Source organism: Acipenser ruthenus, chromosome 9 (assembly GCF_902713425.1).
Source record: "Acipenser ruthenus chromosome 9, fAciRut3.2 maternal haplotype, whole genome shotgun sequence".
Classification (NCBI taxonomy): domain Eukaryota; kingdom Metazoa; phylum Chordata; class Actinopteri; order Acipenseriformes; family Acipenseridae; genus Acipenser; species Acipenser ruthenus.
In genome coordinates this window covers 17878441-17904827 of record NC_081197.1, presented here as the reverse complement: position 1 = coordinate 17904827, position 26387 = coordinate 17878441, and the positions used below count along the sequence as shown (strand labels likewise).

Here is a 26387-nt window from a genome sequence, read left to right as displayed (position 1 = left end):
ATTGTTAGTAACCCATTCATAGATATATTAAACACTCAAAAGACTTCTAGAATAAATGTTTCTCATTTTTTATGTTTCTTTTTGTATGTATTAACCCATTACAGCAAGTATTTTGCTATCTATGTACTTTGTTTGGGGCCACATTTTAGTGTGTCCTTCATTTGTTATTTTTGGGATTGTTTGGGATTCCACATGGACCAATACAAATAATTCGGAAAGCATTTGTCTTACAATGTGTAAATATTAACAGTTCTAGAAATCTACAAATGAGTCATGAAACGAAATAAAGAAAAACAGTGTATAGTAAATGAATAATCAGAAAAACTGACCGATTTATAGTTTTATTTAAAAATGTTGCACGTTGACCAACAACAATTAATAATTTAGTAGCCCACAGCAATGTTAAGACTGGAGCTGTTTGACAAAAGAAAACAAGGAGGAGAGAAGTTCCTTGGGATAGGCCTTTCATCATCAGATTACACCCTGCTGTAGAGTAATCTACTCCAAGACTAGTAAACACTGCCAGTGCTAACGCACACTGCACCACTGGTGCCAGTCTCTGTGGACTGTGCACTTGAGTCATTGCAGACAGATCATCAGTTCTTTGCCTGGGCTTTAATGAACCACAAACAGAAGCAGTTGCATCAAACACCGGTGAATTAACCCCTATTTGCCTCCGTGGAGAAGTGTGTGGCTGGAGAGGTCCCTAGATAATGGCTTCCGGTCAAAGTTCAAGCTGCAATATGCTTACAGCAAGAAATACTGGATAGGGTTACACTCTGGCAATGATGCTGTTTCACAGGGTGGTGTTTGTACTGCAGCCAATTTCTGTAGCAGTGCCAAATGATCACAGAGTTTGCAGAAAAAAACAGGAAAAATGGAAAATGCTTTTTTAGATAGCAAGCTAAGAAAATAAGCATTTGCTTTTGCAATATTGTTAGTTTATAGGTATGCTCTTAATATTACTGTAGAAAGAGGAAATAATTACTGTCCTTTTTTATGAAAAAGTATGTGTCTGATCATCAGCCGCAGACTGTAGACTCCCCTGGGAACAGTCATGCATTTCACTTCAGTTGTCCTAAAACATTTGATGAAGAATAAATTCTGTGTACCATAGCGTATAATACAATATAGCCATGTTTAAATCAATATCTGACATCTTCAAAAGGTCAGACAAATATATGAGGAAATTTGGTTCATGGAACATCATACATTATAAGACTATAAAAACCTTTATATTACATGTTTTTATTTCCTCTTTCAGTACAATTTATGATCCTTGTTAAAGGCAAACTTCAGAAGCCTTTTTTTACAGATTGTATAGCGTTATCTTTTCTTTATACACTCAAGCCTTCATAGTGATGCACTTTGCCTTTTAAGTCAATGGATCTTAAAGAAAGAGGAAAATGCGAGACGTGCTGTTGCTAATGCCAGATTGCTGCTGTTCTGGATCAAAGTGTGGAACCTTTTTAGAAACGTGTAAAAAAACATTATTAAAGGAATGGGCTGGACAAACTACACTTAAATACCTAAACAACCATGGAAATACACTTTCTTTTCTAGATCCATCTGCAGAATTTAAGTTCATGTATTGAATTGATTGTCCATGAACATTTTTTTACCACTAAACCACTTTGAATTGGGGCTATGGCCTGGCAATAGAATGAGGCAACTGCGACAGTCCTTTTGCTTAAGTTGACCATGACTCTTAGGATATACAAGTGTCATCTCGGGATACGCGTCACATATTTAAAAAAAAAACTTTACCGTAAAACAGTGATCCTACATGGCTGTGAATTTGCAGCAGGAGACATCAATTAAAAATATATATGATATATGCTGTTAATATTCAGGTTGCCTCGTTTATAACATACTATTTTGTAATCATGTCAAAATATGGGTGGCTATGTTTGATAGCTGGGGGATAACTGTTAGACTGAGTAAAATACTAATAAATAATAATAATTCACATTTGAATGCAAAGAAAAACAAAGGAATAACACACACATAAAGATATATATATATATATGAATCTAAAAACTTTTCATTCAACATTATTCATTAATACACAACAGCAGACACATTGTTTTGTAATGTGATGCTGCAAATATGCTCTGGTACATAAAAAATGTGTATGCTTTACATTGGAAACATACACTACAGCGACTTTAATAACACCCTCTGCTGTTTTTAATGAAGTGCATCTGATTCAAAGCTGGTCAGATTTTAATTTTGATTACTTCATGATATTGGACTCGGCTTTCACCAAGATAAAATGAGATAGTAGTGGTGGGGACCAAGCAAGACGTAGCTTTGCTACAATATCTGCACACATTGAAGTAAGATATGAGCCTCCAGTGCTTTTCCTCTGTCAAGTAACATGGATTTGTTATTGGACCAGTGTTGAAGGCTGAAGTGTAATGCTAGCTCTAGGGATCAGCCAATTTGTGGCCTCCCTGGCTTATCAACACACACAATGGTGGCGATGCTGGCTCGAGGGATCAATCAAAGTGCAGCCTCCCTGGGGCCTCAGCATGTTAACCGTCTGGAATGGGCTGGGTGGGGCCCATCACATCGTTAGATGGGCACCTTCTGTCTTCTGCGTTTGTCGATTCACCCACTACACCTCAGGAAAGCTTGAAAATGATGCTTGCATTGTAAGATTAAAGGTTTCACAAGTACTTAATCATCACAAATTACATATCCAAAGGATAACATCTATCACAGCTATAAGAGCCTCTTTTGTTTTAGTAAGACGGAAATGTTTTTTTGCCATCATGTTTATTATGCATCAAACTTAAAATGTAAAGAAATGTGCATCTAAATGGAGACCTTCTAAGAAAACATACAAGTTGAATGGAATGTAATGACTTCAGGTAGGTTCCCAAGCTGATCAATGACCAAGACAAATATAAATAGTACACAGGAGGCAATGATAGTAAGTAGTGAGGGTTGTTCATTAACACAGACTTACTTAAAAGGGGCATATTGCCCTTTCAATGCACTTTCTCTGTCTGGCTTTTTTACTATTGACAAATTTATGCTATCATAAAAAACTGTGTATGTTTTAGTTCTCAATATAAACTAACTCTCTAGAGACAACTCATTTTTCCCCTTTGGGGAGTAAGTACTTGTTTTAATACCGTTTTCAACAGCTAATTCACAATTGTATCTCATACAATCAATGAGATTACTTTAGTAATACCTTACAAATACCTGTTCAATCATGAGTTTATTATACACACATTGCTACATAAGAATAATCATACTATGTAGGCAGTGTTTGAGGTGGTCTTCCACATTGAAAAAAGCACTAGACTTTGAGCATATTTTCAGTGTAATTACACTAGGTTAAAACAGCAAACCAAATCTAAAAAATTAAATGTAATAATCTTATAAACATTTTCTTTAGTACACTGAATAAGACACAAGCCAAAAGTAAGTCTATTTGCCTACATTTTCAAACAAATATATTCTTGATAGCAACTTCTGTATGTGTACCATTATTATATACCAGAGTTGGCCTTAACTATAAGTACTGCAAAGGAGCTGGTCAGTTGTTACTGTGGATTTCAAGACGGCAGAAAGTAATGGCTGATGGGCGATTTTATGGTTAGCAGTGGTGTAGTTCACCTTAATGATAGTGTGGGCGGCTTTTCTTTATTATTGTTTTTTGTTGTGTCTGGTCTGTTGTGTTGTATATCTCTTGTGGGTTTACAGTTCTGTATAAAACCACTTACCATGAACTGCGTTATGCCCTTGTTATAGTATTAAAGCAGCTGTTTGAGAATACCCTTGCTGTAAAAACCACGCTAAAGTTAAAAACGAAGAGCAAGTGAGCTGCTTAAATGTCTAACTGAATTAATTCCCATCCTTTTTTTATCCCAGTTATGTCCAAAGACAGTGCGTGTCCGCCCTCCATGTTAATAAATATAGTTGGTGAACTGGATTTCTTGAGCCAGCTCGATCGCCCAAAACAGCACAATAAACATCCAACAAGTTGTTGATGCCATCTCAGCACTGACCAAATAAAATTGCAAATGAACGTATTGATTGTGTTTTATTTGTTTGCGTCATTAATATTTAACGCAGCAGTAAATCCAACACAACTTAAAAGAAAGGAGAGAATCTCTGACAGCACGAACCAGAGATCGCTGCTGTCCAAGTGAAACTGGCAGCTGAGGTAACCTTCACAGTTGCCAGGTCCGCTTATAATACATTTTTAGAGTCGCGGGTTTTAATTTGCATAAACACCCATACTCTAACATGGGTTGCGCTTGTTTTGGGCTTGTTGTGAAAGGCAGGGCTTGATGTTGACAAGAGCTTGTGCAGGATAAAGCAGGCAGTGGCAATTTTGGGAACGAATTAATGCACTTCAGTCCGTTTCATCAGTATCTGCCACCTCCCATTCAAGTGCCCACTACCCGTATTTGCCCAAACGTGGTGATGAATGCTTCCTCAGCAGCTGTCAGTCATCTGGACGGGTAGGGTTTCTAAGCCAGAGAAGTATACGCAGCATCACCTGATCCCCTATTTGCTGTATTGCCGGGATGAAAGGGATATATATAAAGTGCCGTGAAAAAGTATTTGCCCCCTGTCTGATTTTCTGCATTTTTGCATATTTTTGAAGCTGAATGTTATCAGATCTTCAACCAAAACCTAATATTAGATAAAATGGACCCTGAGTGAACAAATAACACATAAATTTGAAACATATTTCGTTTATTTATTAAAGAAAGTTATGCAACACCCAATGCCCCCGTGTGAAAAAGTAATCGCCCCCTTAGACTCAGTAACTGGTTACGCCACCTTTAGCAGCAATAACTGCAACCAAACGCTGTAGTTGTAGTTAATGATTAGTAGTTATTGATTAGTCTCTCACAGCACCGTGGAGGAATTTTGGCCCACTCCTCCATGCAGAACTGCTTCAACTCAGTGACATTTGTGGGTTTTCGAGCTCAAGCTCGTTTCAGGTCCTGCCACAACATCTCAATGGGGTTTAGGTCTGGACTTTGACTAGGCCATTCCAAAACTTTAAATTTCTTGTTCTTCAACCATTCTGATGTAGACTTACTTGTGCTTGCTAGACGGATGGCCTGACATTCTCCTGTTGAATTCTCTGATACAGAGCAGAATTCATGGTTCCTTCAATGATGGAAAGGCATCCAGGTCCTGATGCAGAAAAGCATCCCCAAACCATGACACTACCACCACCATGCTTGACCGATGGTATGAGGTTCTTACTGTGGAATGCAGTGTTTGGTTTTCGCCAGACATAACGGGGCCCTTGTCGGCCAAAAAGTTCCACTTTTGACTCATCTGTCCATCGAACATTGTTCCAGAACTCTTGAGGATCATCCAGGTGCTTTTTGGCAAACTTGAGACGAGCATTGATGTTCTTCTTAGTGAGCAATGGTTTCCGCCTTGCTACTCTGCCATGAATCCCATTTTTGCCCAGTGTTTTTCTGATGGTGGAGTCATGAACACTAACCTTAGCCGAGGCAAGAGAGGCCTGCAGATCCCTGGATGTTGTTCTAGGGTTTTTTGTGACTTCCTGGATGATTTTACGCCTTGTTCTCGGAGAGATTTTGGCAGGACGGCCACTCCTGAGAAGATTCACTACTGTCCCAAACTTTCTCCATTTGGAAAATATGGCTCTGACTGTGGTTCAGTGGAGCCCCAGAGCCTTAGAAATGGCTTTGTAACCCTTTCCAGACTGATAGGCATCAACAACTTTTTTCCGGGGGTCTTCAGGAATTTCTTTTGTTCGTGGTATGTGTGCTGACAACTTCACTCTGATGGTAAGGGCCAAAGTTTTTGTTAACCAAAGTACTCAAACAGCTGACCCTAATTATCCCTTTAATTGGGTTGAGTTAAGTAGGGTGGGGGGCAATAACTTTTTCATACCTGAAGAATGCATGTTTGATTACCTTGCACACCAAACAAATGAAAGAAGCACCAAACTTTGGTGTCATTTTTTCTCTCAGACTCCCACTATATACTACTACAACCCACAAAAAAATCTGACGAAATACAATGTGAAAAATGTGCAAAAATGCAGAAAATCAGACAGGGGGCAAATACTTTTTCACAGCACTGATATATATATACTAATGAATACGTGAGAAAGTGTAGTCCTGGGGAGCAAAGGACTACACCTCCCTCCCAGAAGGTCACAGGCTGAAAAGCCTTAATTTATTTAATTGTTTTATTAGTAATTATCCCCAGCACCTGGCTATCATTGTAAATTAGAATCAGGTGCAGGGTATTTAAAGAAAGCAGCCAGTCTGTTCAGGGCTGCTGGTGTGTGTACAGCCGTAATTATAGAAGAAAGGTAGTGTAAAACCTTTTTGTGTTGTGCTGTGTAAAACTGGGTTTGTTTTGTTTTGTTTTGCAACCGGTAAACAAGCTTACCTGTCCGGTTATTAGAGAAGGTTCCAGCCTGTGTTAGTTAGTGCTCCGACGGAGCTAGGTGTTTGTTTTATTTTTGTTATTGTTTATTAAAAACATTGCGAAAGGGCTTCAAAACCTCAAGTTCCTGTGTCTGGGTCAACATTTAAAAGGGGCAATGAACGTGAGAGAGTGCAGCTCGATCATTATATATATATACTGTATATATATATATATATATATATATATATATATATATATATATATATATATATATATATAACGTCTCTGCCGGTTTTCAGCAATGGTGAGCTGCAATACCTGTTGGTCAGTTTCATTTTATACCTCAGAGTTTATTTTTAATTAATGAGTCGTAAGATAAATTAGTTGAAACAGTATTCACTACTAATGACATGACACCCCACTAATGAAATTTGAAAAACAATTTGGGCAAGAGCAGTAAAAAGCATTATTAACCAACCAGGCACAAGGTATTTTGTTTTATTGCAGCAGCTTAGATTCACTCGTGTACCAGTTCTCTGCGCATGGAAACCACATTTTCACAAAATGTCACTAGTAATCTTCAAAAACAGCATGAGTACTTTACGCATAGCTAATTTACATATCACCCCCCACCTTTCCCATTCATTTGCATGACGTCAGGTGAAAAGCCCGGTTTACTCAAGTAAAATAAACTGAATGAATGGAAATACAAAAAAAAGCATTTTACACGAGACATTTTTCTCATGTAAATGCCTCGAGTTAAAAAAAAACAAAACATGAATGGTGCAAATCTGGTCATATTAATGCAACAGCAACAGCCAAAGTGTCACAGGTTAAATTGTTGTCAAAAAGGCTTTCTAACAAGATAAACAATTCTAGGACTATTAACAAGGGTCATAGAGTGAGTAGCCAACGCCAATAAGTGTTTTAGTAACACTTTAGGTATCCGTTATAAGTGATTATAAACAATAGCAAACAAAACAATGGCACACCACATGTGAGCAAAGGAATTTGTGTATCTTCTGTATTTTAAAATCCTAGAACTAAGTTAGAGCACTGAGATGCAAAATAATTACTGTATTGCAAAAACAAAGCCGCCCCATACAATTGGCGAGACAGAAATACAAAGACAGACAGACGGGCATAGAAAGACAAACTCAACTGAAAATACAGGCAGACAGACTTTATCCATTATAACTGAAACAATAGCAATAAAAAATGGCAAAAGTGTATAATAATAATTATACTATGTAACACAATTTTTGTTCCTGGGTAGTAAATGTTATTTCCTAATTGCTTATGCCTCAAAAGTATAGAAAATGGCTATTATTCCCCACAAACTTTGCTTTTGTGACCAGGACAGTGATATTTTGAAATTTACCTATTTCCAATGAGAAAACGGGCGAATTTGTGTCTTTTCGTTCACATAAAGTCAGAAAAAAACAACATATGAATCCAAATTAACATGTATTTATACTAAAGTAATACAAAAATGAGTACAAAAGATTTAGAAGTGAGTAGTTTTTCGAGATTTACGATTATACTGTAAATCACTTTCAGGAATCAGCCCCCAAATGTAGTCTCCCATCATGTTCTCGTTATACTGTCCTTGGTAATGGCGTTCAAAGTCCAGTATATCCTGGTGGAAGCGCTCGCCTTGCTCCTCCGAGTACGCTCCCATGTTCTCCTTGAATTTATCAAGATGAGCATCAAGGATATGGACTTTGAGGGACATCATACAGCCCATTGTGCCGTAGTTCTGAGTCTCAACCAGCTCCACATAGTTTTCGGCCTTGTGATTGCCCAGGAAGCCCCGAACCACTGCGACAAAGCTGTTCCAAGCCGCTTTCTCCTTACTAGTGAGCTTCTTGGGGAATTCATTGCACTCCAGGATCTTCTTTATCTGTGGTCCGACGAAGACACTGGCTTTGACCTTTGCCTCAGACAGCTTAGGGAAGAACTCTTGAAGGTACTTGAAGGCTGCCGACTCCTTATCTAGAGCTCTTACAAATTGTTTCATAAGGCCCAATTTGATATGCAGTGGTGGCATCAACATCTTCCGGGGGTCCACCAGTGGCGCCCACTTAACGTTGTTCCTCCCCACAGAGAACTCGGTCCGCTGTGGACAGTCCCGCCTGTGGTAGTGCGCCTTGGTGTCCCTGCTGTCCCAAAGGCAAAGATAGCAGGGAAACTTGGTAAAACCGCCTTGGAGACCCATCAGGAATGCCACCATTTTGAAGTCTCCTATGACCTTGATGCCATCTCAGAAAAATGCAGATATGTATCCACTTAGGCAGCTGGAACTAAACTGAACTGGTGGGCTTAAGGCCCCTGTATTTATACTACTATTTATATTACTGGAAAGTTCTAGAAAGTTCTAGAAGTTACTCCAAGTTTACTCAGCACTGAATCTATCTGGAATGTTCTGGAAAATAGGTACATTTCAAAATATCACTGTCCTGGTCAGAAAAGCAAAATTTGTGGGGAATAATAGCCATTTTCTATACTCTTGAGGCATAAGCAATTAGGAAATAACACTTACTACCCAGGAACCAAAAAAAAATAAAAAATGGTTACACGGTGTTATTTCTAATCACATTCTATTTGTTAATAGCATATCTAATAACATGTTTATAGTTTGTTTATTATTATTATTTGTTTATTTAGCAGATGCCTTCATCCAAGGCGACTTACAGAAACTAGGGTGTATGAACTATGCATCAGCTGCAGAGTCACTTACAATTACGTCTCACCTGAAAGACAGAGCACAAGGAGGTTCAGTGACTTGCTCAGGGTCACACAATGAGTCAGTGGCTGAGGTGGGATTTGAACTGGGGACCTCCTGATTACAAGCCCTTTTCTTTAACCACTGGACCACACAGCCTCCTGTTTATAATCACTTATAACGGATACCTAAACTAAAGTGTTACGTTGGCTACATCTCACTCTATGACCTTTGTTAATAGTCCAAGAATTGTTTATCTTGTTAGACAGCCTTTTTGACAACAATTTAACCTGTGACACTTTGGATGTTGTTGTTTTCCATGAACTCCTTAGGATTTGTTCCATTCATCTCAAGATCACATTAAATACAGCCTTTTCACAAGGACATACAGTACAAGACCTCTTGATGAATGGCATCTCTCAATTTAGCGTTAGCACAAAGTGGTCAACTTAAGAATCGCTCTGTATATATTAAACAGTCTTTTACATCCTCATCCATCCTCAAGCCAACAAGACGATCCAGATGGATATCACTGGATGCGAGGTCTGGGTTGTAAAGTGTGTGGGGTGGGGGTGGGGGGGATACATTTTTGAATAGTATTGCACACTTTGAAGGAGTATTTGATGGTGAAATGTTCTAAAATAAAATATAGCTGTTTTTCATTTTGTTCCCATTACAGTGTAATAGGTTGTAGTTTATGTTCCAGAAAATAACTCAAATTACAATTTCAGTACAGATTGCATTACTGATAGCAGACTGGAAATTGATAACATTTTGAGCAAACTCCTTATTCAGTCTGGACAATCTTACATTAAATAACCACCTTTATTATAATACAAATCTTACAGATTTCCAAAAACATTGAACCCAAACAATGGTTGAAAAAAAAAATAAGTAGAGTAAAAATAGTTGGAGCACAGCCTCCGGTAGCGCCTGCTAAAAAGCAAATAATAAAATAATAAATAGTTTGCGAAGTAGGATTATATACCTTATAGGTTGATGGGAACTTGCCGGCAATTGGCTTGTAGATTGACCAATGAAATATACTAGGCACTTGTATTATTGATACTATAGATTCCCTGCCTGAAAACCTTGCAAGCTTTATATTTATCAAACTGTTGCAGAATCTAGTAAAGGTGAACCCCGGACAGCTTGAGCTGAATTTACTACACCAAGATCAACACCCACACAGACTTAACACTTGCCATAGCCAAAAAACGAACTAGATTGTAACTGACACACATGCTCTCGTCTTACTGTTCCACCTCTAAACTTTATTGAAGCACACCACATGTGAGCAAATGAATTTGTGTATCTTCTGTATTTTAAAATCCTAGAACTAAGTTAGAGCACTGAGATGCAAAATCTAATTTTCAAGTGGATAACAATACAATATCCTGTGAAATACAGGGGTTATCGGAGTAGGGGTCAGGCATGGTTTTAGACGGCTCACGATCACAATTGCAGTTACAATAGTACATTACAGAAGCAGGTCATTTGTAGAAAGCACACTTTTTCAGACACTGTACTGCAGTATGTACAGTATGTCTATTCCTGTATTTCTTGTGTATACTGTGCAAATTAATAGTAAGCTGTATTTCAATATTATAGATGGATTTTGCATTGCCGGATACCACCAGACCCAAGTCACTTCAAAGGAACTTTGAAAGCATGCATGCTACATAAAAACAGAATGTAACACTAGAGAAATGTAATATATAAACTAGACAACCCATGGCATGCTGGTTTATACATTCGGAAGTAAACTGCTCAAGGATATGTATGTACAGTATGAATATATGCGTGAACAAAGAGGCAGATGTCATCTGAAAACACATCTATGTGATACTGTATTCAGTCAACAAAATAGCTGTCCCTTTCTAATGAGTAGCCACTGGTTTATCATTTCCCTAGGTTTTAATTGGAAAGCATTTTAATGTTGTGTCAGAGAGGTATCTAATGTATAGAATCCTTTCACAAGAAAGGGATACAAGTGCCACCAGGAGCTTTGCTTTAAAATGTGATTAAGGCATATTTCAAATTATACAAGCCATACAATCACCCTGATGAAACCTACTTCATATAAAGACAAAAGGAGACTTTGAGGGGAAAGTTAATTACATACAGTATAAACCCCACACAGTCTCCAGCAAGCACAATTGCCTTTTTTCTCTAATCCAACTCTTCTAGGACATTTCCGTACCATATCCAGCACACTTAAGAGTATATTTTACTCTGGCATGTGCCATGCCCCAAGCTCATTAATCAGATTCGGTATATGAGCACTGAATGTTAAAATCTCCAGTCTTTCCCAGCCAAATAACAAAAGGACGCATTAACCTTGGGGCTTTTCAATAGCATTCATTTCCCAACATAAACTTGGCACTGTAGAAAAGGGAACTTTACAGCTGTTGATTTCTTCTTGTTCGTCACTACACTATATTGCACCATAAATTAGACCACACTTACAAGCAGGGTGTGAACAGATTCACTGTGACAGAAAAGGACAAGTAATAAGCACAGAAATGCCTCCAGTCTAACCCAAAGCTCATAATATGTTTTACTAGTATCCATATGCTTCATAAGGCACTTTCTGCTACAAATGTTAAAACTGAAACAGCTTCCCGTATCAGCCACCACTGTAGGTGACTAACTCACTCATTGGGGTGGAAGCAAATAGTGTCTTCAGTGATCGGTCACTTGACAAGAGTTAAATCCTCAAAGTGTTTCTTAAAGTGGTTTCCGAGGCCTGTGATATGATTACTGATTATTGTTTTCACTATTTCAAGTTCAAGTTCATTTTCCTCAAAAATTCGTCCAACACTGGAATCATTTCCACATTACAACTTTTCAGTCATTTCTTCCAGTAGTAAAGTTTCTACAAGAAGCCATCGATTTTATCACTTAATGACAGAATGTTGGTGTTGGGACCCTGAAGTGAGACATTCAGCACATTTCGTTTTTCAAAAATGTCTGCTAAGTATGCTAAGCTTGATAGCCATTTGGAATCAGCCAAGTGTTCTGCATAAGGTGATCCAGTGTCAAGAATGAACAAGTGCAGGTCATCTCTCAGCTCAAAGAAACGCATCAGAATTTTTCCTCAAGACAGCCACCAGAATTCTGTATGCAAAAGCATACAGAAGTGTGTTCTGAACCCATTTCCTTACATAAGATTGAAAACAATCTTGAATTTTTGGGACGAGACTTCAGAAAGTTCAGTATTTGTACTGCAGTCTGCAGAACACAATTAAGTTCTGGTTCAAGTTTCTCGAAGCCAGAGCTCCCCTGTGTATAACACAATGCGGGAAAACAACATGCTGCACCACTTCCAGAACTTTTGCTTTCACTCCAATGTTTTTCCCCATCATAGCATCAGCCCCATCTGTACATACACCAACACAACATGCTCACTGCTTATACAGCATTTAAAAGGGACCAAGAACAAAGTACACACAAAGAGTACTTAAAACTGCAAGCACAAGTCAAAAAGGAAGGTAGAAAGGCCAAGAGAGAGATAGAAATGAACAATGCCAAGGGGGCTAAAACCAATTCCAAAAGGTTTTTCCAATATTATAACAGCAATAGAACATTCAAGGAGGAAGTAAAAGTCTAAGAGATACAAATGGCAACATCTTAGATAAAAGAGAAAAAAATAGCAAATATATTAAATGATTACTTTTCACAAGTTTTTATAAAGGAGGATACAGGCAACATGCCCCACACAACGACTTGCACCTATTCAGTTTTTAATAACTTTAGCATAACAGAGACAGAAGTGTTAAAGGGACTAAGAGCTCTTAAAATAAACAAATCCCCTGGGCTGGATGAGATCCTCCCAATAGTACTCAAAGAAATGAAAGAAGTTGTTTACAAACCACTAACTAAGATCATGTAATGGTCTCTTGAGACAGGAGTTGTACCAACAGACTGGAGAATTGCAAATGTAATACCAATCCACAAAAAGGGAGACAAAACCGAACCAGGTAACTACAGACCAATAAGCCTGACTTCTATTATATGTAAACTTATGTAAACTATAATATGATCCAAAATGGAAAATTACCTGTTTGGTAACAGTATCCTGGGAGACATTTAGCATGGTTTTAGGAAAGGAAGATCGTGTCTAACTAACCTGCTTGATTTTTTTGAGGATGCAACATTGACAATAGATAATTGCACAGCATATGACATGGTTTATTTAGATTTCCAGAAAGCTTTTGACAAAGTCCTGCATAAAAGATTAATTCTCAAACTGAATGCAGTAGGGATTCAAGGAAATGCATGCACATGGATTAGGGAGTGGTTAACATCTAGAAAACAGAAAGTACTGATTAGAGGAGAAACCTCAAAATGGAGCAAGGTAACCAGTGGAGTATCACAGTGATCAGTATTAGGTCCTCTGCTCTTCCTAATCTACATTAATGACTTAGTTTCTGGTATAGTAAGCAAACTTGTTACATTTTCAGACTACACAAAAATAGAAGGAGTGGCAAACACTGCTGCAGCAGCAAAGGTCATTCAAAATGATGTAGACAGTATTCAGAACTGGGCAGACACATGGCAAATTATATTTAAGTGTAATGCAGGCATTCAGGCAATAAAAATGTCCATTATAAATACCATATGGGAGATACTGAAATTGAAGAAGGAATATATGAAAAAGGAGTTTATGTTGACTCAGAAATGTCTTCATCTAGGCAATGTGGGGAAGCTATAAAAAGGCCAACAAGATGCTCGGATATATTGTGAAAAGTGTTGAAGTTAAATCAAGGGAAATAATGCTAAAACTTTACAATGCATTAGTAAGACCTCATCTAGAATATTGTGTTCAGTTCTGGTCACCTCGCTACAAAAAGGATACTGCTGCTCTAGAAAGAGTGCAAAGAAGAGCAACCGTAATTATTCCTGATTTAAAAGACATGTCATATGCAGACAGGCTAAATTAATTGAATCTATTCAGTCTTGAACAAAGAAGACTACGCGGCGATCTGACTCAAACATTCAAAATCCTAAAAGGTATAGACAATGTCGACCCAAGGGACTTCTTTGACCTGAAAAAAGAAACAAGGACCAGGGGTCACAAATGGAGATTAGATAAAGGGGCATTCATAACAGAAAATAGGAGGCACTATTTTACACAGAGAATTGTGAGGGTCTGGAACCAACTCCCCAGTAATGTTGTCAAGCTGACACCCTGGGATCATTCAAGAAGCTGCTTGATGAGATTCTGGGATCAATAAGCTACTAACAACCAAATGAGCAAGATGGGCCGAATGGCCTCCTCTCGTTTGTAACCTTTCTTATGTTCTTATATTCTTCATAATTAGATACGTCCATAGACTCATCAAGTTGCAAGGCAAATCTGGGGCTCTATTTAACATGTTCGATAAGCTGAACCTTTATATCATTAGCAATATCTTCAATGCGTCTTACAACCGTATCATTGGACAACGGAATCGTTTCAAGTGGAGTTGAAAATGTATCTCCATGCGTAATACAACACATTGCTACCGCAGCAGGAAGAACGAGTGTTTCTCCAACTGTGTGTGGCTTTTTACATTTAGCAATTAGGTATGAAACTTCATAGGAAGCTCTAAGTGCTTTTGTAGGGATTGTTGTTTGTTTGCTCAGAACATCCCATTGACCTTTCAGTTCTCGTTCTTTTTGTTGAAAAAACTCTACTGACTTGTCGGCATGTGTTGCATGTTAAGGCTGCAGATGCCTTTTTAGTTTTGCAGGTTTCATGCTATCTTGTGCAAGCACTTCTGAGGGTACTACTCACTTTCAGTAATCAAGTAGGTGAAGCCATACTGCATGTATTCGTCTTGATAGTTTGTCCGTTTGACTTTATTCTGCGTCAGGGCCTTACTTTTCCACTTCACTGCATGTGTGACTTGCTTTTCGGTATCTCCTACCGACACTTCATGAGAAGTTGAAGCAATTTCATTCGCTTCTCTGTTTGTCTCTTCTGTCGTTTTTTTTCTTTCACTCGACTGAGCCAACAATCCATTTTTACATATATACTATACTTCCAGCAAGCTCAGAATGTAAAAAACGCAAAACTGTGATGGTTTCCAGTGCTTACTTGTAAACACGTTACACCATGTGGCAGTTTCTTGAACAAAATGATTCAACGACGCACAACAATATTAGTCAAACTTAACCATTTGTGGTCCATTTATTCAGCGTATCTCAGGCGCGTCAGGTGCAATTTATTTTCACACGAGCTGTTTATTTTACACGCGCTGTTTAAAAGTAATTTTATTCATAGTAAAACAGGTTTAAAAGGCACTGCATATCAACAGGACACTCAGTACTGCATCTCCAGCCCTGCCCCACTCCTTGTTCGTTGTATTTATCACATATCTCTTCATAGTAGTGCATACTGCTAAATCATCTCCTGATCACTCGTTTTATCACCAAACTCCTCAATAATGCTATCCAAGTTTTATTACTATAACATCTCAAAAAGCTTGGCAAATGTCCGCAATTTTCTTTGAGCGCTGGATGCGGAAGCAGCTATCTTGTTTGTTTATGTCTGTGTTATGTCTGTAGTGAAGGGACTATGCATGTTGCTCAGATCCACCTCCGTTTTATTTTCGGCCTCTCTCAGTCATTGAAAGCTTTTCTCTGCTTTTTCCGGAGAAAAAAATGACTAATGACCCGTGCTTGATGTCTATTTGATGATGTCGGACAGGGTCCAAAATCGGACCGGAAAGGAACAATTGTAATGTCAGACCTGGTCTGACTTAGGACCGCAAAGGGTTAAAAAACAATCTGTCAAATACACAGCGCCATCTACAGACCATGTCTGGAGCCATCCGTAGTAAGAGAGTTACTGCTATAGGTAAAATGTGTTAAGTATTTTTTTTTTCCACCAAAACTTATTGCTCCCCCCCACAATCCATCTTGCGCCCCCCAGTTTGAGAACGACTGCTCCTGTATACACAGTCGCTCAAACCTGGTGCTGAGGTCGGTAGCCTGCAGCAATAATATAGGAGACCACTGGCATTTAATTGAATACATTTTGAGGTACAAAAGTACCTTTTTGTAGTAGGTGCCCATGATAGATGCTACTTAATCCTGCATGCATGTAAAGTACAAACAAGTGAATGACTTTCTATGGGGATGGTTTAAACAGGCTTGTGCTAATAACAGGTAAAGATTTTGTTGAATTGTTGTGTTTAAAGTTTGCTTAGAAAAACAGTGTATGTACAGACTGTTTATGTACAGTTATACATTTTCTTTTTTTGTTTAAGCATTCAAATAGTTTTGTCATTTTACCTTTTTTAGGTACAGTATTCGATTTTTAAAACTAACTCTGTAATCCAGCACACTGTTTAATCTGACACAATTTTCTAGTCCCAAGTGGAGCCGAAGTGTGCAGATTTTACTATAAAAATGTAAAACACTTTCAATTGAACACTCCATTCACTGCAAGTTCAATGAACACAGTGACAATTGCACATAACTGAAATGAGAATGCAATATCAATTTACATTTTTAGTCCTCAATTGTCACAAACAAACAAACAAACAAACAAACATCACAGAACAACAATATAAATGGACTTAGACTTTGTTTAATTCCAAAAAACAAAGACTCAGCCTGTAACTCAAAAACAGAAATTCAATATCAATAATACACTTCATACATCCTCTTTGGAGACAGAAATCAAAAGCACTGTTTGAGTGGTACTGGATACAACTTTATTATTAGTCTATCATCTGAATTAAAAAGAGCTTTAAATCTTGAAAAAGCTCAACCCCCAGTAGAGGTAATTATTTATGTGTTTTTGGGACATGTAATTTACCTGAAATTCATATTTTAAAAAGTTAGGTGTGGTGGTAAGACAAATGGCAGTAACTAGAGTTTTACACATTGGATTGACACAAAAGTGGTATCATTGCATTGAACAAGACCTGTGTTTTTATTGAATATATCATAGTGTGGGGTAATATGATCATGTGACATTATCAGAGGTCAAAGTGCACACAGAGTCATGTTTTGAGCTGTTTTTGGACTTTTTGAGTTCAAATGGCTGAAGAATGTGTTCCACCTGTGCTAGAAGTGTTTAAGAAGGTTCATCATATTCCTGAGATTATGTGTCAGTTTTTTTTTATCAAAAAGATTTGATCTCTACCTTGCTGTTTGGTTTTGGCAGGGCGTCACAAATGTCCCTTTCTGACATTTTTGTGTATGGTTTTTCAAACATTCCATGACAAGGGGAGGCAAAAAAGCTTTCCATACGACTTGCAAGGGTTTGAGACAATCAGAATTCTGCACCATTGACACTGACAGTGTTTGCCCAATGGACCGAGATCACCTCTTTAGGTGGACTCGGTATGGTTCGTTTCCCGAGCAGACTTTGTTGTTCTCTCTTCACACCAAACGTACCGAACCGTAGTGTGGACCAAACCCTCTAAACAGACCCATTGTGAACACAGCCCTAGAACACATACTATACGCGATTGTCTGTTTAATGAAAATAAAAAGTGGCAACTGCAGCACAAACAAAAAAACCAACATACAAACCCAACTAAACTTCACTTATCACAAAGAGAACTGTTGTCCGCACAGCGTACATGTATAACAGTACAAATAATCCAACCCCCTCCCAGAAAGCAGAGATGGGGAACACTGTTTAACAAAGCACCAATTTCCAAGTAGTACCAAGCCATTAAACCAGCAAAATGTATGTAAAGATATTTAACTTACCTTGTCCCTGTCCTTTAACGGTCTGACTCCTTGTCATCAGGATAATAATCAAGGTCCCAAATAACAGAATGCCTGATCTGATACCTTCCTGTCCTCCAGCCATTTCATTATTGGGCACTGGCAGACAAAAGCAATCAAAAGGTTAGTTCACTTAAGCCTTAAAATGACAATGACAAAATACATTATAAACACAAACCAACAAATAAAAGAGACCTTCATTTTTGCTGCAGCAAACACATACTGGAATTACTGCTGGCTTCAAACTCCACTTGTAGTCTAATGACATTGGTTGTAATCTAATGACATTACATATGTAATAAACATGGTCTAAAAAACGCACAACACATTTCTTACTGACCCCTTATTTTGTTTTACTTTACTTTTCCAAAATGTATATTTTACACCAGGTGAAGCCATTTACCCTTGAATACAATACATTTGAGGATAAACAGTGATTCCTGTCCAACTTCCTATGCAGCATGTACCAAGACCCACCTGAACCCCCATAGAAAGCGAGGCGTAGGTGGGGTTGTGCTGCACTTGAAGTAAACTTAGGAGTGTGTATCCTCAGATTTGTATTATGGCAAAATAAATGGGCCTCTTCCAAGTCCAATTGAAAGTTTATTGAACTAAACAATCGAGTGAAAAAAATATAGCACTTCTGTAAAAGTTGCTGGCTGTTGCGAAAATTATTTTCACAGCTTTAATTAAAGGGTACATATATTAAGTGAACTCTCGACCACACAATAAAGTCATTTTTCATGGGGATTGTAGGAAGAAATAACAAGTATCTCTCATTCAGGGCAGTCTCATTAAGGGGTTGTACACATTTTTACATAAACTGAAAGCACAAGGAGGATAGAAAAAGATCAAAGTGCATAAATAACCAGAGGAGCAAAATTCAGTCCCAGATAAATAAGACCAGAATGAGACTTTCTAATTACCCTTTAGAGGCACTGTACAACAAAGGGTGCATTCTGTCCTGTGGATGGAATACTATTAAATATGCCTCCTACAGTGGGACAAACAGTACATCTCAGATCGAAGGCTCTCAGACAAATGAATGCGCAGTCGATTCATAAAACTTTAATGACATTTTTTGGAAGACTAAGTTTTAATGGAGCTTTGGGGAATTATAATATGTTGCAGTACTCTGATCTTGTTAATAATGAATAACATTTTCTATATGATACAGGATTTAAAATGTTATAATAAATACTGAGTAGAAATTTTGCAAACTTTTACTCCTTGAAGTTTCCACCCATTAGATAAAAAGGGACACATGAAGTGACACAAAAGAAAGTTTTACTCTGCATTATTTTATTTTATTTATTTTTATTTATAAAGAAATCAAACCAACATACACTGAAAAGAGAAATGAATAGAAAGCAGATGCCCGTAGACAGATTTCATTATCTGAAGGCATGTTTGGGATTGGCTTGTCTTTTATTTTGTGGACATGTAAATGTCCACAAAATATCTTCTATGTGCCCACAACAATGGACCTCGAGTTTTAGCTGCAGTACATATAAAAAACTGTTTTGGACACAATTACTCCTGGGTGTTTCCTTTAATAAGCGATTATGATTGGGGCCCTAAACACTGACCACAAAAATGTATTTAAAGAGAACATTATATGTAGTTAAATGATAACTAAAACGTACTGTATTAGGTTAATTCTTTTAATCACTGGTTCATTGTGCTGAGAATTTTATGGTTCTTCACTTCTTTTACATAATTTCAGGATATGCAAATACAACGTCATATGTGAGCTGCTGCATCTGGTGTTTCTGCTTGAATTACATGTTCTAGTTGCAGCTTCAGTATTGGAATGTTTAATGACGTTATTAAGTACCAGGAAGCAGTAGCAGCAACTTATCATATATAGCTTTGTCTTTATAATACCTGCATATTCCAATTTGAAGTAGTCATAATAAGGGGTAGTAGATTGATTTAAAAACCTTGGTTTGGCACTCCTTTAACTATTATCAAAGTTTAACCATAACGTTTATAATACCAATTGACAGCAGAAATGTTGTTATATTTCCCCAAGGTTGCTTCCCATCTGTGTGTGAGCAAGGAAGCACACATTTCTTTTTTTGTTAGTGTTTTCTGTTTTGTTTTTAAATTACGTATATCATGTTAAATTCAGAGTGAAAGTAGGACTGTGAGAGTTCAGCGTCCAGCTGTACGTTGCTAGATAACCCATAGCTTGTATTTAGATTTCGTAATGGGACATCATAATTTTCATTTAGTAACAACATACAGCGGGGTCTTTCAACTTTCAGTGAGGAAGTCTATTCAATCCTATCACTAACAATTCTCCAAACAAGCTCAAAGATTAGAGAAAAAGTGTAATACAAAAGCTCTTCAATCATTTACGAAATCTCACAAGAGTTCATTACTCAACTAGATTTAAATGAGACCTGAAAGAGGATATTTTTTTAAGGATTACATACTGTTTCGTAGATTAAACACATTATTTATTATCAAAATAAAACATGCAGAGATCTCTCCGAATTGGTACATAGGCAGTCTATGAAACAATAAGGCTCTTGTGGACACTGAAACTGTTCAACTGAAGACCCCAACCACCTTTTGGGGAGACTTGTTCCTGTGTATTATATTTTGTCACTTGATCTTGTAAGAGATTCAAATCTGCTGTTGTTTTTTTTTTTTTAAGTGTTCATATTTTAAGGACAAAGTGCTTTTCATCCATTACAACTAAGACAGCTACACTGTATTCCAGAAAAGGTCTCCCCTTACACAGTGCTCGTTCATTTACTTATCAATACACAGTACAAAGCACTTGATATAAGAGTTTGTCAACAATACATTGTTAGGCTTGCCCTATTGTATTTTTCATGTACCGTTAATGCAGTTATTTAAAAGCCTCTGCATCCCAATTTGCAAAAACAATGCAGATTATCCACCTAATCTGTTTGTAAAACAGAGGTTTTAACAGCCTCTCAGGGTTTAGTCAGCTGCTGATTCAAGCAAATTCAGGGACGCATTACAGATGTAAACAATAAACTAGAGTTCACTAAGTGCTATTATTCACACACATTCCACAGGAAATCAATAGTGTTGACTCATTTATCTCCAGTTTGATTTCCCTTTAAATCTCCGTAAATGAGACAAAGCTGTAATGCAATGATATGATTTGCATACAGTATGCTTGACATGGAAAACACCCTCTTGTTATTTTGAAAATAACTGATGTACCAGTATCTAGTTATCCTGCTACAGGTATCTATATCAGATATTCTCTTGTCAAAGCCCCGCACCAGTTTAATGTCAAATATTTCCTATAAATCAACCTCACTATTCCAAAATGCAAACATTCACAAATTCAGTTCATACACACTTTGACCATGTTGACAGAAAATGATACAGTGCATGTACCATACTTTCCTGTATAAGGGCTATTCACTAATTTACTACATCCAATATTTCACTGTTGTTTGATGTGTAAGTCAGATAGTGAAATAACAAGGAAGTACAGTACAAAAACTCATTCTCAACACACCTCCCCAGTTTAATAGCGGTGTAATGCTTCTCTATTGCAAACCTAATGTACCAAGTTATCATGGGTGGGTAACCGAGCACAAGTGATTCAAAGAACCTGGCGCCTCCAAGGATTTTTGGGATAACCCACTAGGCCACAACCACTCACAACCTGTGAATGCCATATTATTTAAGACATGGCAGTCTATGGTTTCTGAAGGAAAAATGTAAAATAAAGAGCCAAAGGTTCACTGAATTGATCTGAACTGTAATTTCTATTGAAGTTCACATTTACTGTATATTCATTTTTGCTACTTTATTATTGTGTAATGGCTTCTGGGTCATATAATATTATGCCAGCGTAGTTTGGTAAAAAATAGCTGATTCACATAAAATTAACCAGAGTTTAATATTTCCCTATGGTCGCTATGAAAGCACATCTTGTAAGACTACTTGCCCATGTACTCAGTCAGTGCATAAACATTAATTGGTAAGCATGTACAAGCTGTAATATGGGGAGTTAGAATGCTACCAGCCACAGCTGCTACATGGTCGGTGTGCAAGATACTCCTGAGGTTTCAGCCCCTCTTGACTATAAATGGAAACTATACCACAGTGAACCTTGATGCCAAGTGGAAATGAACTGCCACTAGCTAGAACAAGAAGTGAAGCTAAATGAACTCAGCTAACCTAGAAAATGTACAGATTCATTGGACTGTGGAATGGATTTTAAGAGTGAATTCAGCCAGCCCCCCGAAACACTCCCTACTGTACACACTCATAAGGTTTGCATTACATTTCTTTAATACTGGATAGATGAAACCAATGAGACCATAATATAAATTAAATTAATTTAAAACAATATCCAAAAAGATTTATCTTAGAGAATGGAAAGAATGTTATGAGACCCTGTGTTCTTTCAAAGCGAAGTTAATTGTCAGTATATTTTACAGTATACTGTATTATTATGCAAAACAGCTCACCCTGAGAATAAAAATAACTGCTTGGATTCACTGTTTGTTATGCTAGCTACTAGCTGGGGACTTTTTTTTCAAATGGGAAAGTCATCACAATGAAACACCAGAGTTAGACCTACTTGAATGATAGAAACAACAACAGTATTTATTTGTTTAGATCATTAAAATAGGGGTGGCAGTCTCACTTGGTATGGCTATATACCTTTTTCCCAGCATTATTCATGTGTGCATATATACAGTAAATAATCAATTTATTGTCTTTTAGTTAGGGGATACTGGAAAGCAATTGGGTGTCCCGGAAAAACTTGATAACCCAATTAATAAATCAAATGCTGTTTTTGGAAAACTGAAATGTTTGTGGGTTGCAAATTTTAGTTTTTTCTAGAAAATTGTTTTTCATGGAAATATTAAACAAAATGAGGTGATTCCTAAGTTGAGGGTTATCAAGTTTTCCAAGGACATCCTTGTTTATCTGTGAGTTTACTGTTACTGCAGATAATTTTCTATCCATGATCAGTGCCATCTACCTCTCTAATTTGGAGTAGGTACAAATAGTAATACATCTCACACTAAAATAGGTACATTTTAGTTTGCAGTTAGATGTATTGTTCATGAAAACAGTGGAGTTACTAAGAAATACTAAGCCAAAAACACACAACATACCAAATATTACATTTTTGGGTTGTTCCCTTCTAACTGTATAAACATCAAATAAATGACTCCTTTTGTCAGCCCATAGTGCAGAACTCCATGCAACAACAGCATGGGACTGCAGAAATGCAGCCTGTAGATGGGTATATTGAACTTGAATTCAAACCAAAGCTCTTCTACAGAACCTCAGTCTTTTTGCATAAGCCAACTCTTTTTCATACTCAGAACATGTACAGTATGTGGTTATCCCCTGCCTCTGAATTTAGTTATACATTCACGTCTGCTCACCCCCACCAAAAACAAATAAATCAACACACCCTTACGGTGGAAGTAGCTAACAAAATAATTTCATAAACCTTACATTTCCATTCACTGTACTGGATTCAAATATGCACTTTGAAAGAAATATGTTACAGTGAACATAAGATTTAAGAAAGTTCTATGTTTGCTTGACTTGCTCTTAAGAAGTCTATTACTATTTCACTTCCTAATTCATTTAACTAAGCATGTTATTGGCTGCAATGCATGTGAGTGATCAGGGGAAGCAGCTAGTTGGTTAACCCCAGTGCAATGCTGCCTGAAAGCGAAGCTTGCAAATAGACATGTATTTAACATAGAGACGTATCAGATCACACGTGTTAAAATGTACAAATATATGGCTAGTTCCTTAAAAACTACAGATTTTAGACACATATACTGTAGGTTGGCCTTTCCTCTTTAAGAAGTAGGGAGAATTCTGTCTCTGCTACTACTGTGTGTTTCAAATGTAACAGTCCCAAAACTAGTCTCCTGAGCTGGGAAGCAAGCCTGTTATAAAACACTCTGGCTCCAAAGCAATTATTGTGACTAGTCCCAAAAGACTGAAGGATGTAAGACTTTTTATTGTTGTCAGAGTTTATAATTTCTATATACACAGGGGCTGTGAAGTAAATGCATGCGGTAAGAACACACAATGCACAAAATACGGTGCAGATGTCCAAACCACAATACCTTTCATTTTTTTCCAATACTTCCTGCACTAAGCCCTCCTGTGAGTTGATAAATGAAAATGCCTTTCAGGTGCCAACCTGAAGTATTCCCATCAGGTCATATCTCCTGTGGAATACTCACAGCAGGAGAGTTCAGTGGCATGGAGAATGTATTTCCCAGCTGTGCAGATGAATGTAGTTTTCTACATTCATTTTGCAAATTGTAGTTTTCTACATTCAACCTAAATTGAGTCGGCCTTTTAAAAATGTTTATATTTGTCATTTTACTTTACTGACATTTTTAATTAAAAATCATTAATAATCCAAGTACAAGACTGTCAGTGGCATACTATTTTTCTACCGCCACCATTGGTCATTTTATTGGCAGACATCCCAGACACAACAGATTGGAAATTAGTGTGCAGCAATATTAACGTATCATTCTGGATAGCGCTATATTTTTCTCAGCTTTTTCCCCCTTAGAATAAACATAATATGAATTCACACCGTTTTTTTCTAAAAACATCTTCAATGAATTGTTATCTCCAAAGTGACACCCTCTGCATTTATCTGTTCTCTTCTAAATATAGAATTTTACTTTTTGACTTGTGAAGCTACCTGCTTTTTTGATTTGGGTATTTCAATGCATAGTAAAGTTTGAAAACCAAACACAAAAATATTTTCCTTCCAAGTATAAATCATTTGTAAATATTCCTCTTATTAAATCATTTTGCATAATATATTAACATTTATGTTAATTACACCTTTTGTCCAGGGAGTGCAGCAAGTTGGGGGGACCAACAGACAGTACTAAACCACTTGTTTTAACCAACTATAATTTCCAATGAGGAATTCATTTTTGGCATTAAATACACAGAAGTTGGTTTTCTATTGCTGTAGATATTATGGGCGGTCTTGAGTGATATTTCTCTCCCAGGCTACCATACCACATTCTGATCTTCAGTCTAGACACAGTGAGCATGTAACTAAACACTGTCCACAAACCACTTCCACTTTACCCCAAACTGTGTCCCGAATCCCAAAGCAGAACCCAGAATCAGGTCCCAAACCCATTTGCTCATTGTCATTTAACAGCTAAAGTCTCCGTCTTATATTTTCAAAGGTCGTTCTTTAAACCTTCCTATGGTCACTTGGGTGTTTTTCAGTTAACTGCCACTGTGCTTCGTGTAGTTTAAACAATCACGGAAAAGTCATTCAATATCAGTCTCAAATGCTTTAAATTGGGGAGGTTTACGAAATATTGAAGCCTAGTTCTAATGTGTTATTGTGTTCTGTTTTTTCTATATTGTGTATTAATTATTATTATTGTTTGTATTAAACTGTGTTGTGCACTTCAGTGGGTGGGTTGACTTTCACTGCTGCTGTTTATTTGTGTTGTCATGCCAGGGCCTCTTGTAAATGAGGCTTCAGTCCTAATGGGTGTAACGGCTAATAAATAAATAAATGGATGCCAAAGGAAACAGGCTTGGTGGATAATGTATGGTGCCTATTATACCATTCATGCTGTCAAACCTCACTACTGAAACAATGCAAATGACTAGACTAGATTCTGTAATTAAATGTTTAAATTTGTAAATATATACAGCACCTGTGGTATCAACCGGGGTGCAGCTCATCAGTCCGTATGGTTTATGACATGCAGCATAAATGCTAGTTTAATTTATTTTCACAACATGGTCATATTTGACAGGAAGTTTTGGGAAACACACAGATTCTCATGCTCATATCTACTGTCAACACTAAGGATGTTAAGGATGTTACAGACAATAATAACATAAATACGTTGAATACTTTGAACTGATAATGTTTTGCAATGTTGAAAAAATGCCTCTAACTATAAAATGTCTTTACATTAATAGACTCCTAAACAGTTAGCATAGCTGTTCTGTAGTCATTCATTTGGTTATTTGGTATTGTTGCAGTAAATTATAGATCTAAAACAGGTGAATTAGTCAAAAGCTTTATTAAGCTTTATTACTATTCACCCCTTAAAGGTAGCTGCAATTTCCCTGTAAAATAAACAAGGTGATGCTGCCATCTGCTAGACGACGATCAGTGAAAGTCACTCACCTCTGCTTTCCCCTCTTAGAGCCTGCTTGTAGCTATCGGTGTATGCACTGCCAGTGTAATCCAAGTATAGAGACAGCTAGGTCCTGTCCTGTTTGGTATACTAGGAGTCCTCCCTGAGCCACACTGGCAATTCACTCTTCCCGGCACGAGAAAGCACTGCCCCTCACCACAGACAGAGAGAGAGAGATGGTATGGATAATGGAGATTGTCATAGGTTGCATTTGTGGTAATCCAATACATATAACAGACTGCAAGCACCCTACTTCAGAGTAAAAGCCTCTCCCTGACATACCAGCAGACTTAATTAAACTGATTTTATCCCCTGATTTAAAGGAGGAGTTTTTTTTCCTTCTTTAC

General features: G+C 37.4%; 1 protein-coding gene across 1 annotated transcript in view; it reads right to left on the bottom strand.

Annotated features, from left to right (window-relative positions):
• The window catches only part of LOC117405606 (roundabout homolog 2), a 714952-nt gene extending 688771 nt beyond the window's left edge, over window positions 1-26181 (bottom strand). Inside the window, exons 1-2 of the mRNA XM_059031304.1 lie at window positions 26031-26181; window positions 17837-17953 (exon numbers count right to left, since the gene is read on the bottom strand). Coding sequence (XP_058887287.1) covers window positions 17837-17939 — 103 coding nt within the window. The 5' untranslated portion in view covers window positions 17940-17953; window positions 26031-26181. The remainder of the gene's footprint in view (window positions 1-17836; window positions 17954-26030) is intronic.
• Window positions 26182-26387: the final 206 nt, after the last annotated feature.